Below are 12033 nucleotides of genomic sequence, written 5' to 3' on the forward strand. Positions count from 1 at the left end.
TAGTGTGATTTTTTTTCTTTTTTTTTTTTTTTTTAATGAAGAAGCAAACTGCACCGTAGCAGTTCAAGGTAAAGCTTAGGAGCTCTTTGGCTGTTAGGGCCATGGAGAGAGCCTTTGGGAATGAAAGTAGCATGAAAAAAGCTTCTTGAGGGAGTTTCAAAATTAGTATTCAGTATGTAAAGTAGCATAATTTTATCTTAAGAGGACACTTTTGTATACTGGAAAATACTGTAGGGCACCTTTCATCTCCACTGAAATTTAACACACTGTTTCTTGCAGTAACCCAGTGAATTTTTGCCCTTTCAGCATTTGGTGGCTTAGCAAGAAAAATACATGGAGTAAAATTAATGAAGAATTCTGTTGTTATTGACTTGGAGCAGAGGCCTCAGTGCTTGCACAAGCAAAAGAATGAAGCTTGGGCTGAATTGCACGGAAGAACTTGTTCTCTTGACAGAGTGACATGGAACTCCTTGATTTCCCTGGCTAAAGTTTAAAAGACTTTTGTTTTGTTTCCCCACCTACCCCTATGTGTTTCAACACCGTCAAACTGCTTGAATGGGGCTTTAAGAAACAGGTTTTTAAAGGAGCAAGGACTAAGTGTTATGTTAGTGGGATTTCCAAAGTTTCTTTTCAGATCAAAGGTGCCAATATTTTATTTTAGGAGCAAATAAAAGCAGGAATAGAGTTGTGAATGTTTTCCAGGTGGAAAAGATTTAAGTACATTTTCCAGGGGAGTTAAAAACCACTCAGGTCCAAGGTTTCTGCCTTAGAAGCCATAGGGGCAGCTCTGTTCTGCTGCTTTTCTGCCTGGCGGCCTTTTCCTTCAGGTGAGCAGTGAGGAGGGCAGGGTGCTGGGCAGGATTTTCTCTCCCCTTACTCACTGAACCCCGTGCTTTTGGGCAATTTGCCTCCTCTGCCTCTTACTTCATTTGGAGGCCCTCTTTGCTGAAGGTCTCTGTCCCAACCGGCTGGAAAAAAAAAAAAAAATCCCTTTTGTTTAGGCAGTAAAGCCCGTTAGGCAGCACTGGTTAACCACCGGTGTCGGAGGTGTCAGAGAATTGATCTGTGCTGAGGTCAGTGGTGCTGCTCAGCTTCCCGATGGCTGTTTGTAGCTGCTGGACGTGGGGGAGCATCTCCCTTGAGGCACCTGGTGCGGAGCACAGGAGCTGGAAGCCCTCATGGGAGGAGGAATCGCGTGGTAGAGGAATAGGCTGAAAGGTGGCAGGGCCCTGGCTTCTGGACACAAAGACAGCACCAATTGGCAGGGTTTAACCCACTTCCTGTGATGGAGTCCAGAATTAATTTTATTTATTTATTTATTTATTTTACTTGGCAGAGGGTGTTGGAACTGTAGGAATGATGCTTAGGAGGTTTTACTTTGAAGCGTGAGTTTGAAGCTGTGCAGAGCTTTTTGTATGCCATCTCCAGATGGACAAGGTCAACCCCTGTCACGCTGTAGGTTAATAGTTTTCTGCAAGCACTTACTGTGCCTGCCCCACACCCTTGGGCTGTGCTTCTAACTGTGAAGAGATTGTCTTTTGACCAAAATTATGGGAGCTTCCCTATTCAACATCATGGGCTGGAGCAGATCAGACAAAGTCAAGTGATTTGTAGTTGGCTGAGTTTATTTGACCTGGAAGGAGACAGCAAGCTCTTCAGGTAGCGGGAAAACAGGGCTCTTCTCAAGCTCTGATTGCTTTATCTGCTTTGTGTGCACTGTCTCCCCTCAAGCGATGGCTGGGGAGGATCAGGTGGTCATTTGCTTCTCCCTGCTGCCATTCACAGTCTTAGTTTGGTTCCTGCTTTATTCTTCCAATGGATCTCACTGAACTCCCTTCAACTCTGGTGGAATTCTTAAATATTTATTCAGTTTCCCTTCTTCCTTTCCCCACTGTTTCCCTCAAGGGTCAGAGTACAGCCACAGTATGCCCTGGATTTAGGGAACAGTTCAGTCTAGGTACTAGTTTACTTTGGTGGTTCCTGAACAAGTGTTTCCAGAAAAGAGCCCATCTCCTTATGGACTGTTGAAGCTGGGGACGTGCATATGGGTGCTGAGCAGTTAATCCCTGGGACGCTTGCCTGGTGCATGTAGCTGAAGGAATAGCTCGTAAGCTGTTTACTTACCCTGAAATCTGTATTGTTCCACTGAAGTCAGCACTTTAGTGATGTTTCTGAATTTTTTTCTAAAAAAGGGGGAAAACTAAGAAATTCTCAATTTTTCCCCCCTCGCTCCCCCATCAGGATTTTCCTCATATAATGGAGGAGAGATGAACGGCACAAGCAAAATGATGGATTTCCTGGAGGAACCTCTTCCTGGTGTGGGGACCTATGAAGATTTTAACACTATAGATTGGGTGCGAGAGAAGTCCAGGGACCGGGACAGGCACAGAGAGGTAACATTTCTTACTACTCCTTGCTAGCACCGAAGGCGGAACTATTAACTTGCTTAGAGCTAATCTGAGTTCTAATTATCTTACTAGGGAGCCAGTTACATGATACATATCAAGAGATTGCTGTAAGGGGGATACTGAAAGCCTCTACCTTTTGAGGAAAAAGAACACTAAATTGAATGTGTTGCAGTTTACCCATTGCTACTTTTCTGTCCAAGGCTTTATTTTAAAAGCTTTAACGATACGTTTTTCTGATATATGGCTTACATGCCTTGATCACTCATTTCTTTATGCAAGTTAAACTCGCTCAATTCTGAAGCAAATCAAAACTTACAATCCTAGCCATGGAAGATGCACGCATTGTTTAGAAGAATTATATTACCATTCCATGGATTATATGTAAGAATATAAGCACCCATGACTCCATTATACACATTGCTTATTGATAAAGAAATGGGATAGTCTTCCTACTGAAGTTTGTGCTGCATGGTTGAGAAAACTGGAACAAATGCTGCTTCTGGGACTTTATTGCTCTCTGCATATACAGGAATCTGCTTCGAACACAAGGGTTGTTTTAAATAAAGTACTGATGTCCCCAGCATGCTCCTGATTCATGAGAAACCCTTGTTGGTGGAACTTTTGGAGGGTGACAACTGAACTAAACTTTGCTGTTTACTTGCCAAACTGTTCTTTGATATTTTATTTTTGAGCCTTACAAAGCAACTCATCTTAAACAATTGTAGTGCACAAGCCGAGCTCCATCCTTGCTGGTCAGTGTGTGGGAATTACAGTACAGTGCCCAAATCCGAGCAAGTACAGACCCAACTAAGAGGCCCCAAGCCCAATACCTACTGTCTCCCAAAAAAACCAAACTTTCTATTAGTGCATTATGAGTACAGACTCCAAATCTTCTCAGATGCGTACACACACACAGACGTGTCAAACATGATGTCTGTGACTTTGGAAAAGGACAATCTATTCCCTATCTACAGAAAGCCTTTTTTTTATCAGAAGAAGTTGAAATCAGGTGAAGACAAAAATTACTACTGGTCAAAGAGATGTATGTTTGGTCAAACTGAAACAAATACCAAGGCAATAGTTTTGGCCACCACCTGAACTCCCACCTTCCTCAGTAGCAGTGATGCTGATGAAGCGTGCGGCATTTGAAAGACAAAATCTAGCGGAAAAAAATGAAAGTCATTGAGGAAGAGAGGATTCTTTCTCATTTAGTGAGAATTAGTTGTTTTCCTCAGTGTGCCTTGTCACCAGGGAATGATGGTGGTGTGCTGGCGCCAGGGCAGCGGGCAGGCTGCTCGTGCCCCTTTGTGCCATTGCCAGCCTGGCAGGGCCTGGCCAGAGGAGCTCGCTGGCCTGAGGCCTCTCTGTGTGGCTCTGAGTCCCTCTTTCAAATGCAATCAGCACGTGTAGGTTCCAGGACTCATAACTCATCCACACTCTGTCGGTTTGAAACCTGCTAACCTTCTTGTGGCCGGCTGAGGCTGATTTATGGCAAGCAGCGCTTGGCAGTCTGCTGTGCTCGAAGTAACAGCTAGTTTGTATTACAAATATTGAGGGAGTAGCTGAAGACTTCAAGAAGTTGGTGACAATTTCTGTTTGCTTCCCAGTTGGTGTGATGTCAGTACCTGTGAGGCAGCATGGGTAAGTTGCTGGGGGCAGTGCTATGAGGGTCCCTCGAGCATTCACACTTGCTTGTGGCATCAGGCTACTAGTAACTTCTTATTGCTAACAAGAAACATTTTAAAAAAACTAAAGGGTGGAATTTCTTTTCTTATTCAAAAGACATTGAAGAAGAATATGTTACATGAATGCTGGGAAGAATGGAAGTATCCTCGATTAATTCTTGTTCATGTCTGAATTGGAGCTGCTTTGGACTATACCAGCTGTAAACCCAGCTCCTGTCTGATGTTTTCCCTCTTGTCCCTCAAAACGGAATGTACTGTGATCGTTGTAGTGAACATTAGGGGTGTACCTCCAACACACAATGCTACCAAGTAACTCTATTTACAGGGAATTAGATCAGTGTCCTAATGGATTTTTTTTTTTTAATTCTTCTAGATTACCAGCAGAAGCAAGGAGTCAACATGGGCCCTGATACACAGCGTGAGCGATGCTTTTTCTGGCTGGCTGTTGATGCTGTTCATTGGGTTGTTAGCAGGTAAGAGCAAACCTTAATATAAAACCTGGTTCTGTACCATCGCTACTGATTCCTAGCATGAACCCTGTTATATCATTAAAGCAGGAGATTTTGTCCCAGAAACAAGGGCTGAGGAGCTACACTGATACTTATGGCTCTGCCACTGTTCTGCAATTTAAGTAGAGTTATTTTTAAATGCCCTGAGACCCTATTCGTATAAATACCAAGATACAAAACTCAGACTGAAGGCTGTCCTGGGGACTGTTCTTGATCTGATGCTGGTACAGAGCTCTGGAATAATAATAGGTAGCAAAATGGTGGTTCAGAGGGAAGTATCATGCTGTGAATCATTTTTGCTGAATGCTCTTTGACACTGGAGAGGCTGATGTCAAGGAGCATTAGATTTTATTCCCCCCCACTATACTTAAGAATAAAAGGTGAGCAATATTTCTTGGGAAGTCGGGCTTCTTTCAGAGGTTGACTGGCTGAGACCTTTTATATTATTTCAGAAGCAAACTTTGGACCCAAGTGCAAAAGTAGTAAATCAGTTGGATGCAAATCTTGATAGAAGGCAGCTAAACATTCATCATGAGGGATGAAATTAAGTCTTCTGTTAAATATTTACATAGGAAAGCTGCTAGCAAGTTTTTCATTAACTGGAAGATTTGCTAAGTGTTTAGCGTTGCCTCTGGGGCCTCTGATCATGCAGACCAGAGGTCTGTATTCCTGGCTTCTGTGTTAACGTGGCATTTTACCTGAGAATAGAGCCAATTACAGAATTTATGGGGGGGAGGTATAGGAGTTTTCCTTAACAGAAAAATACAAGATTGCTTGAAGCTTTCTTTTTTTAAAATGTAAATTACTTTCTGTACCGACTCTCGGATTGTATTATTTGACGTAGTTGTAACTTTCCCCTCTGTTTCTTTGTTAGTTGTTTGGTTTCTGTTTTCAATTGGGATTGGAAATGTTTCCTCCAAATTCAAAGTTATTCCTTGCACAATCTTAGCGTTGTTAGCATAACTTGTGGATTTCAGCTCTTGTGCTGGAGACCAGTTACATGTTTTATATTTTTCGGAAACATAAAACCCTCCTTGGCTCTGTCTACTTTCCATGATATATTTAGAATGTCGTTGTTCAGTCTATTTGAGAAGAATTAATTTCTAGTGACTTAGGGTAGGTTTTAATGCAGTTTCCTGGGGTCAGCCATGGAAATGTTGTTAGCCACACTTTGTTTTGTGACCTACTCTTTTCAGTGTATGCTTAAGCAGATCTTCCCTTTAGCCCCCTTAAGAATAAAAGTTAATTGTAGGCAAAAATATCAGTGCCGCTCTGTTTGCTGGTAGGTGAGTCAAAGTAGGGGCAGACTGTAACCTTCAGATATGTGAGTCTGCATAAGATGGTTATTAAGTTTTCACCTTGTTTTTTTTTAACCAGGTTCATTAGCAGGTCTGATAGACATATCTGCCCACTGGATGACAGATTTGAAAGAAGGAGTGTGTTTAGCAGGCTTCTGGTTTAACCACGAGCATTGCTGCTGGAAATCCAACACAACCTTTACAGACAGAGACAAGTGTCCCGAATGGAAGAGCTGGTCACAGCTTATTATTGGCCATGGAGAGGTAATGTATGCCTAGAACTACTTTTGCCACTGAATGTCCCATTTCCCCAGCCTGTATTGTCTCTTGGTATGATCTGTATGTATATGCCAGAAGTGCTAACTGAAGATATTTCAGTGACTTAAATTTGAATGTTGGGGTCTTCAAAGGGTGTGAATAAACAAGTTACTTACGTATTTTCCTCAGTGGGGAAGCAAAGCATCGGCACATTTACAAGTGTACTGCTTTAGTTGTGTTTGAGACTTACTGCTTAGAGAATGTTTTTGCCCATGAACACTTTAAAGGAATGCCAGACAAGCTCAGGTCCTGTGTTCTGGATAGAGCCAAGTTCTGGCAGTTCTATACAGTGGAGCAGCCAGCTTGACTGGGACAGTATTTGTATAACTTGTTTGCCATTTTATAAAGTGGTCTTCGGAAGTGTGGTTGGCTCATGTTTCTGTAACCCAGCAAATGTAACTTGTCCTTGGAACTGCAGACTTATTACGATTCCTGTTATTTTTGGCTGATGATAACTGTATTTTTTGATTACCTGCTATTTCTGTGAGCTTGCTTCAGTGTACTGGTTTGACGTAATCTCAGTTGAAGTGATACAAATTGGTTAACTTTCTCTGCATTACAGGGGGCTTTTGCATATATTCTCAACTACTTGATGTATGTTATCTGGGCTTTGTTATTCTCCCTTCTTGCTGTGTTACTTGTGAAGGGCTTTGCTCCTTATGCCTGCGGCTCAGGAATTCCAGAGGTGAGCAAGAATGAAAGTGTTGTGGGTTTTTTTTGTGTGTGTGTGGTTTTTTTTGTTTTTTTTTTTTTTTTTTGGGGGGTGGTGATGTTAGTTTGTGTTAAGGTGGGGTAGGGATCCACCATCCAAAGATAATGCTTGCCTGCTATGGACTAATACTTCCTTATATTCTAGAAATGTATAGTGGCTTAATATATGCTTTTTTCTCCAAACTGTATTCCTGAAACATGTCTAGTACTTAAGTCTCCATAGAATCCCTTTAAAAACTAAAATAAATTTACTAAAAGTAAATGCAATCTACAAGAGATACAAACAAAAGTGCACCATTTGTGGAAGACTGCAAAAGCAGCATCAGATTATTTTTCAGTGGGAAAAACAGTCCTGAAGGAAGGACTCAAAGGGCACCCTCTGTAAAGGGCACCTTCTGTCTTTGCATGTAGAGGTATTTTTACTGACTGTGTTTTACTTTTGATAGCTTGGGGAGGGACTGTGAAAGCTGTAGAGGAAAGCTGAAGGCAGGTCTGGGAGAGCCTAGTAAAACGGGAGCTCTGACCAGGACTTGAATGAAAGCCTGTAGAGCTCTGTGTGCTTGACTTCCAGATCAAAACTATCTTAAGTGGTTTCATCATTAGAGGCTACTTGGGCAAGTGGACGCTGATCATCAAAACCATTACCTTAGTGTTGGCGGTGTCCTCTGGCCTGAGCTTGGGAAAAGAGGGCCCCCTGGTGCACGTTGCCTGCTGCTGTGGAAATATCTTGTGTCATCTCTTCACCAAGTACAGGAAGAATGAAGCCAAGCGCAGAGAGGTAAAACGATACTGTGCTATTGTTAAACTGTTGAGATAGCATGGGAAAGCTGGTGGGTTTGGTGCTTTGTGATGAATAAAAGTTCTTGTTTTGGCACATTCTCGGAGCATCTCAGTTCAACGCTTCTTTGGAGCAAAAGCAATGTCAGTGACACTGCAGCTTTTCCCCAGCACAGGCAGTCATCTCGTTTGTGATAGGAGCATTCACTGGTCCTAGCCCACTTTTGCACACCCAGTTTTGCAATGTTTGCTTGTATTTGTCATACAACCTCATAGACTAAGACTGTTTGAGGGACTTGGACCTAGCTGTAGGCTGAAGGGCTTCACTTTCAGGGACCTTCTGCTGTTGTGAAGGACATGGTGTAAGGACCAATTTAACATCTTATGTGAAGCTTGTGTTTCCTCACAACGTAAGGTTTTTTTCTGGACAAGTCACTGGAGAATGATTAGGGTGAAATGCCTACAAGTACTGGCCAACTTACCCTCTGTTAAACACAGCAATGGCAGAATCCACACAGGGAGCAGGTGAGGTGTCTTCACGACATCTCTAGTTATACTTTGTTCTCTTCTAAGACAGGGTACAGATGTGAGGCAGGCAAATGTAGCAAAAGGCATGTTCTGGGAAATGGAAGTGCTGCTGTTCTGTTTTACTAAAGCTTTATCTAGGGTGCAAGCATAGCATGAAATCAGGTGAAAAAGAAAAAGGTAATTGCAATCGATGTCAGCTCTACTGATTTAGAGTTGGAACTGTTTAAATGGCAATGCTTTTTTTTAAAGCTATTTGTGGATTGAAATAGAATCTTTAAGGTTGAAAAAGACCTCCAAGATCACCTAGAATATTTCTTAGGGAATTAGCTCAGTTCATCTTTTCCCTGTTGTCTTTAAAACAAGTCAGACGTTAGCTTATTCGGTGATCATTGGATATAAAATTCGCACACATTTAAGTAGACATCCGACAAAAAAAGGGGAAAGGTTTTGAGGGGAGAGCTAAAAATGTGTGACTGACTTCAGTTTCTTTCATAGGTTTTATCAGCAGCTGCAGCTGCTGGTGTGTCTGTAGCTTTTGGTGCACCGATTGGAGGAGTGCTCTTTAGTCTGGAAGAGGTAACACCAGCATTTTCTATTAGCTCTGGTGAGCTGTTTTATTGCAAGAACTGACCCCGCTGGTTTTAAAATACAGTCCACTCATAACTGCTTGGGTGTGGAAAGGAGACTCTGTTGAATACTGATTGGTGGTGTATTTACAAGGTCTGCCAGGCAACCTAAACTTTACTGGGGTTTCAGGTAATTCTTATGAATACTGTAGAATTTATTTTGAATGATGTATATCTCTGGCTTTAAAGTAAACCTGCTGTTTTTCCCTGATCTGTCCATGCTCAGCAACACTGACTGCTCACAACCACAGCCTCTGTCATTCCATATGTCCACTCTCTCCAGACAGCTCTGTCTCAGAGTACCTCAAAACAAACTTACCTTGCTTATCAAACTCTTTTTCTTACCAAGTAATTTCTAATTCATGTTCTTTTGATCCAGACATGAAATGGATCACCATTTCTGGCTTCAGGGCCTAACTCAGAGAAAGAGTGGGATGGTTTTGCTCAGCTGAGCAATAGTTGTGCTCAGCTACTATGGCAAACACCATTGTTTGGCACTTCTGGACCTTGCAGAGCATGAAAGGCAAATACTACTCTGGTTTCAGCTCATAGGTGATTAGTAGCAACTTTTATCTGAGTAAATCATCTACGCTTCAGGAATCATAGAGGGCATTTGCTGCAAGTATGCACACCAGGATCCATCCTGGTCACTGTAGTCTGTATAGAGGGGACCTCATAATCAAGTCTTGGCTGAAGGGGAAGGTACATCAGTCGCAGTCCTTTCAGTCCTCATTTCACACCAGTCTCAGTCCTTTCTTGTACTTCATGCAGTAGTGATGTTACTGGGCACCAGTCAGGGTAGCAACAAGTGATTGAGTCTGCTTTGTTTTTCCTTTTTTAGGTCAGTTACTATTTTCCTCTCAAGACACTATGGCGTTCCTTCTTTGCTGCTCTGGTGGCTGCGTTTACTTTGCGCTCCATCAATCCTTTTGGGAACAGCCGCCTGGTTCTCTTCTACGTGGAGTTTCACATGCCCTGGCATCTTCTGGAGCTTGTGCCATTCGTCCTTTTGGGAATATTTGGTGGGCTTTGGGGAGCTTTCTTCATTCGCAGCAACATTGCCTGGTGCAGGCGACGTAAGACAACCAAGCTTGGTAAATACCCTGTGCTGGAGGTGTTTGTAGTGACTGCCATCACAGCCATCCTGGCCTTCCCTAATGAGTATACCAGAATGAGCACCAGTGAGCTGATCTCTGAACTCTTCAATGACTGTGGGATTTTGGACTCTTCCAAGCTCTGTGAGTATGTGAATGACTTCAACAGCACCAAAGGGGATGACCTGCCAGACCGAGCTGCTGGCCCAGGAGTTTACACAGCCATGTGGCAGCTGGCTTTGGCCCTTATAATGAAAGTCTTCATCACAATCTTCACCTTTGGCATGAAGGTGAGAGTTACCTGTAAAGCAGGTCATGTTCTTTTCATCTGATGCAGAAACCCTAGAATTTTATCTGTTTAATAAACAGACATGTTTTTCTCTCCAAGCCCTGTTGAGGAGAAGAAATTGTGCTTTGTAGGGGGGTGATAGATGGCAATTATTTGTTCCATTGTGAGTAACTGAGCACAATAGAAATCTTTTATCCTGTGTGTGGCCACCATGTGCAGTCACTGAAGCTGCTAGGTTAGGGATTCGTGGCCCATTTTCCAGACATTGAATGCTTCTAAGTTGTCTTTACTTAAGCCTTTTTGATACTTCCATTGTATCTCCCCTTTCCTAATTGCAAAGCAATTGAGATATTCATTTGTAAATGCTTAAGATTTCATCAATCAGACTGTTTTGCTCTTGTTCAGTGGCAGTCTCCTGAGTGGTGGATATACTGCCTAGGTCTGAGCTTTCCCTCTGGGCTTTATCAGATGGATCCTACCCTGTCCCACAGTCCCGTGAAGGGATTGTCCAAAAGAGGTGGCCCTGCCTCAGAGGTTTGCACCTCGTTGTTGCACTGAGGTTGTTGCTGACATTCAAGGGCAATCATCAAAACTGTGAGGAAAAATACACTGTATGAGAAAGCTATATGAAAAATATGTGAAGGGCACAAGGGGGAGATTCTCTGACTTCAAAGAACAGGAGCTTTTGAAATCCAGGAACAGTTGAAGTGCAGAGGTGAAACTTGCTGGTAGTGGCCCTACTGGGTATCACTAATATGCTAATTACAAGCACTCTCACTTTGAAGGATCGTGTGTATTTCATAAATAAGTACAAGTACTTGGTTAGTTGGAAAGGCACGGGGGAGTGTTAGTGGTGTGCAAATGAAACTTTGTTTTATTATTCTGGGAAATAAACTTTGATTTTTAGGAAAATTTTTGAAAAAAAGAAAGCCTTTCCTATTTCACACTAAACTGTTGTGTGGGTCTTTCTCCTGCTCAGAAAGAAGTAACTGCAAACAATTCAAACTCTGTTACAGAGGTTTTAGAGTGTGGTTTGTTTCAGTGAGGGACAGCATTTGGCATACCCAGTGCTGTCCCTTGTTCCCTCCAAGGATACAAGGAGGTGTTCTCCCACCACCTTTTTTGGTGCAGGAAGGGCGAAGATGATGAAGCATGGCATCTGTGCCATTTTTAACTTTAGAATAACCTCTAAATCAGTCTTGTTTGAACTTCTGTCACTAGTCTTTGAATACTGCCTCCCTGAGAAATGCCTTATTCACTGATGTGCTTTTTCATAGGTCCCCTCGGGGCTCTTCATCCCAAGCATGGCAGTAGGTGCTATAGCAGGAAGATTGCTAGGAGTAGCAATGGAGCAGCTGGCCTTTTACCACCACGACTGGGTCATCTTCAGTGGCTGGTGCAGTCAAGGAGCTGACTGTATCACTCCAGGCCTATATGCAATGGTTGGGGCTGCAGCATGTCTGGGTAAGCAACAGATTTCTTTTTAAGTCCACGCTGCATGTTTGGGTGTTCGGTCTACTTTGTGGTAGAACATATAATGTGTTTCCTATTCTATTTGCATTCTTTTGCCAGCACCAACCTATCACTGGACATGATAGGTTTCCATGGGGAATCTCCTGAACATGCAGCTAGAACAAATGAGACTGTCCAGGGACTTTAGATTCCCACGTAGGGAAGCCATGTTGTTAGGAAAATTAATGATAGTAGCCAGAGGATGTTAAGACGCCACTTGTCTTTTTGCATGGCCTATCATAGGGATCACTCCATAAATCTATTCTATCAGTGTAAAT

At 42.7% G+C, this 12033-nt stretch overlaps 1 protein-coding gene across 7 annotated transcripts in view; it reads left to right on the plus strand.

The window, feature by feature from the left end:
* LOC309883160 (H(+)/Cl(-) exchange transporter 5) overlaps window positions 1–12033 on the plus strand; it is a 45081-nt gene that overhangs the window by 28447 nt on the left and 4601 nt on the right. For 4 of the 7 annotated variants that reach the window (XM_082770984.1, XM_082770985.1, XM_082770983.1 and 1 more), the window contains 8 exons: window positions 2242–2393; window positions 4467–4566; window positions 5980–6164; window positions 6781–6903; window positions 7501–7707; window positions 8730–8810; window positions 9702–10244; window positions 11521–11707. In XM_082770984.1, the coding sequence (XP_082627110.1) occupies window positions 2242–2393; window positions 4467–4566; window positions 5980–6164; window positions 6781–6903; window positions 7501–7707; window positions 8730–8810; window positions 9702–10244; window positions 11521–11707 (1578 nt within the window). The remainder of the gene's footprint in view (window positions 1–2241; window positions 2394–4466; window positions 4567–5979; window positions 6165–6780; window positions 6904–7500; window positions 7708–8729; window positions 8811–9701; window positions 10245–11520; window positions 11708–12033) is intronic. The other 3 variants (XM_082770988.1, XM_082770989.1, XM_082770987.1) reach the window with 1 other exon arrangement.

This window comes from Aythya marila (genome assembly GCF_965140915.1).
Source record: "Aythya marila genome assembly, chromosome: 13".
Classification (NCBI taxonomy): Eukaryota; Metazoa; Chordata; class Aves; order Anseriformes; family Anatidae; genus Aythya; species Aythya marila.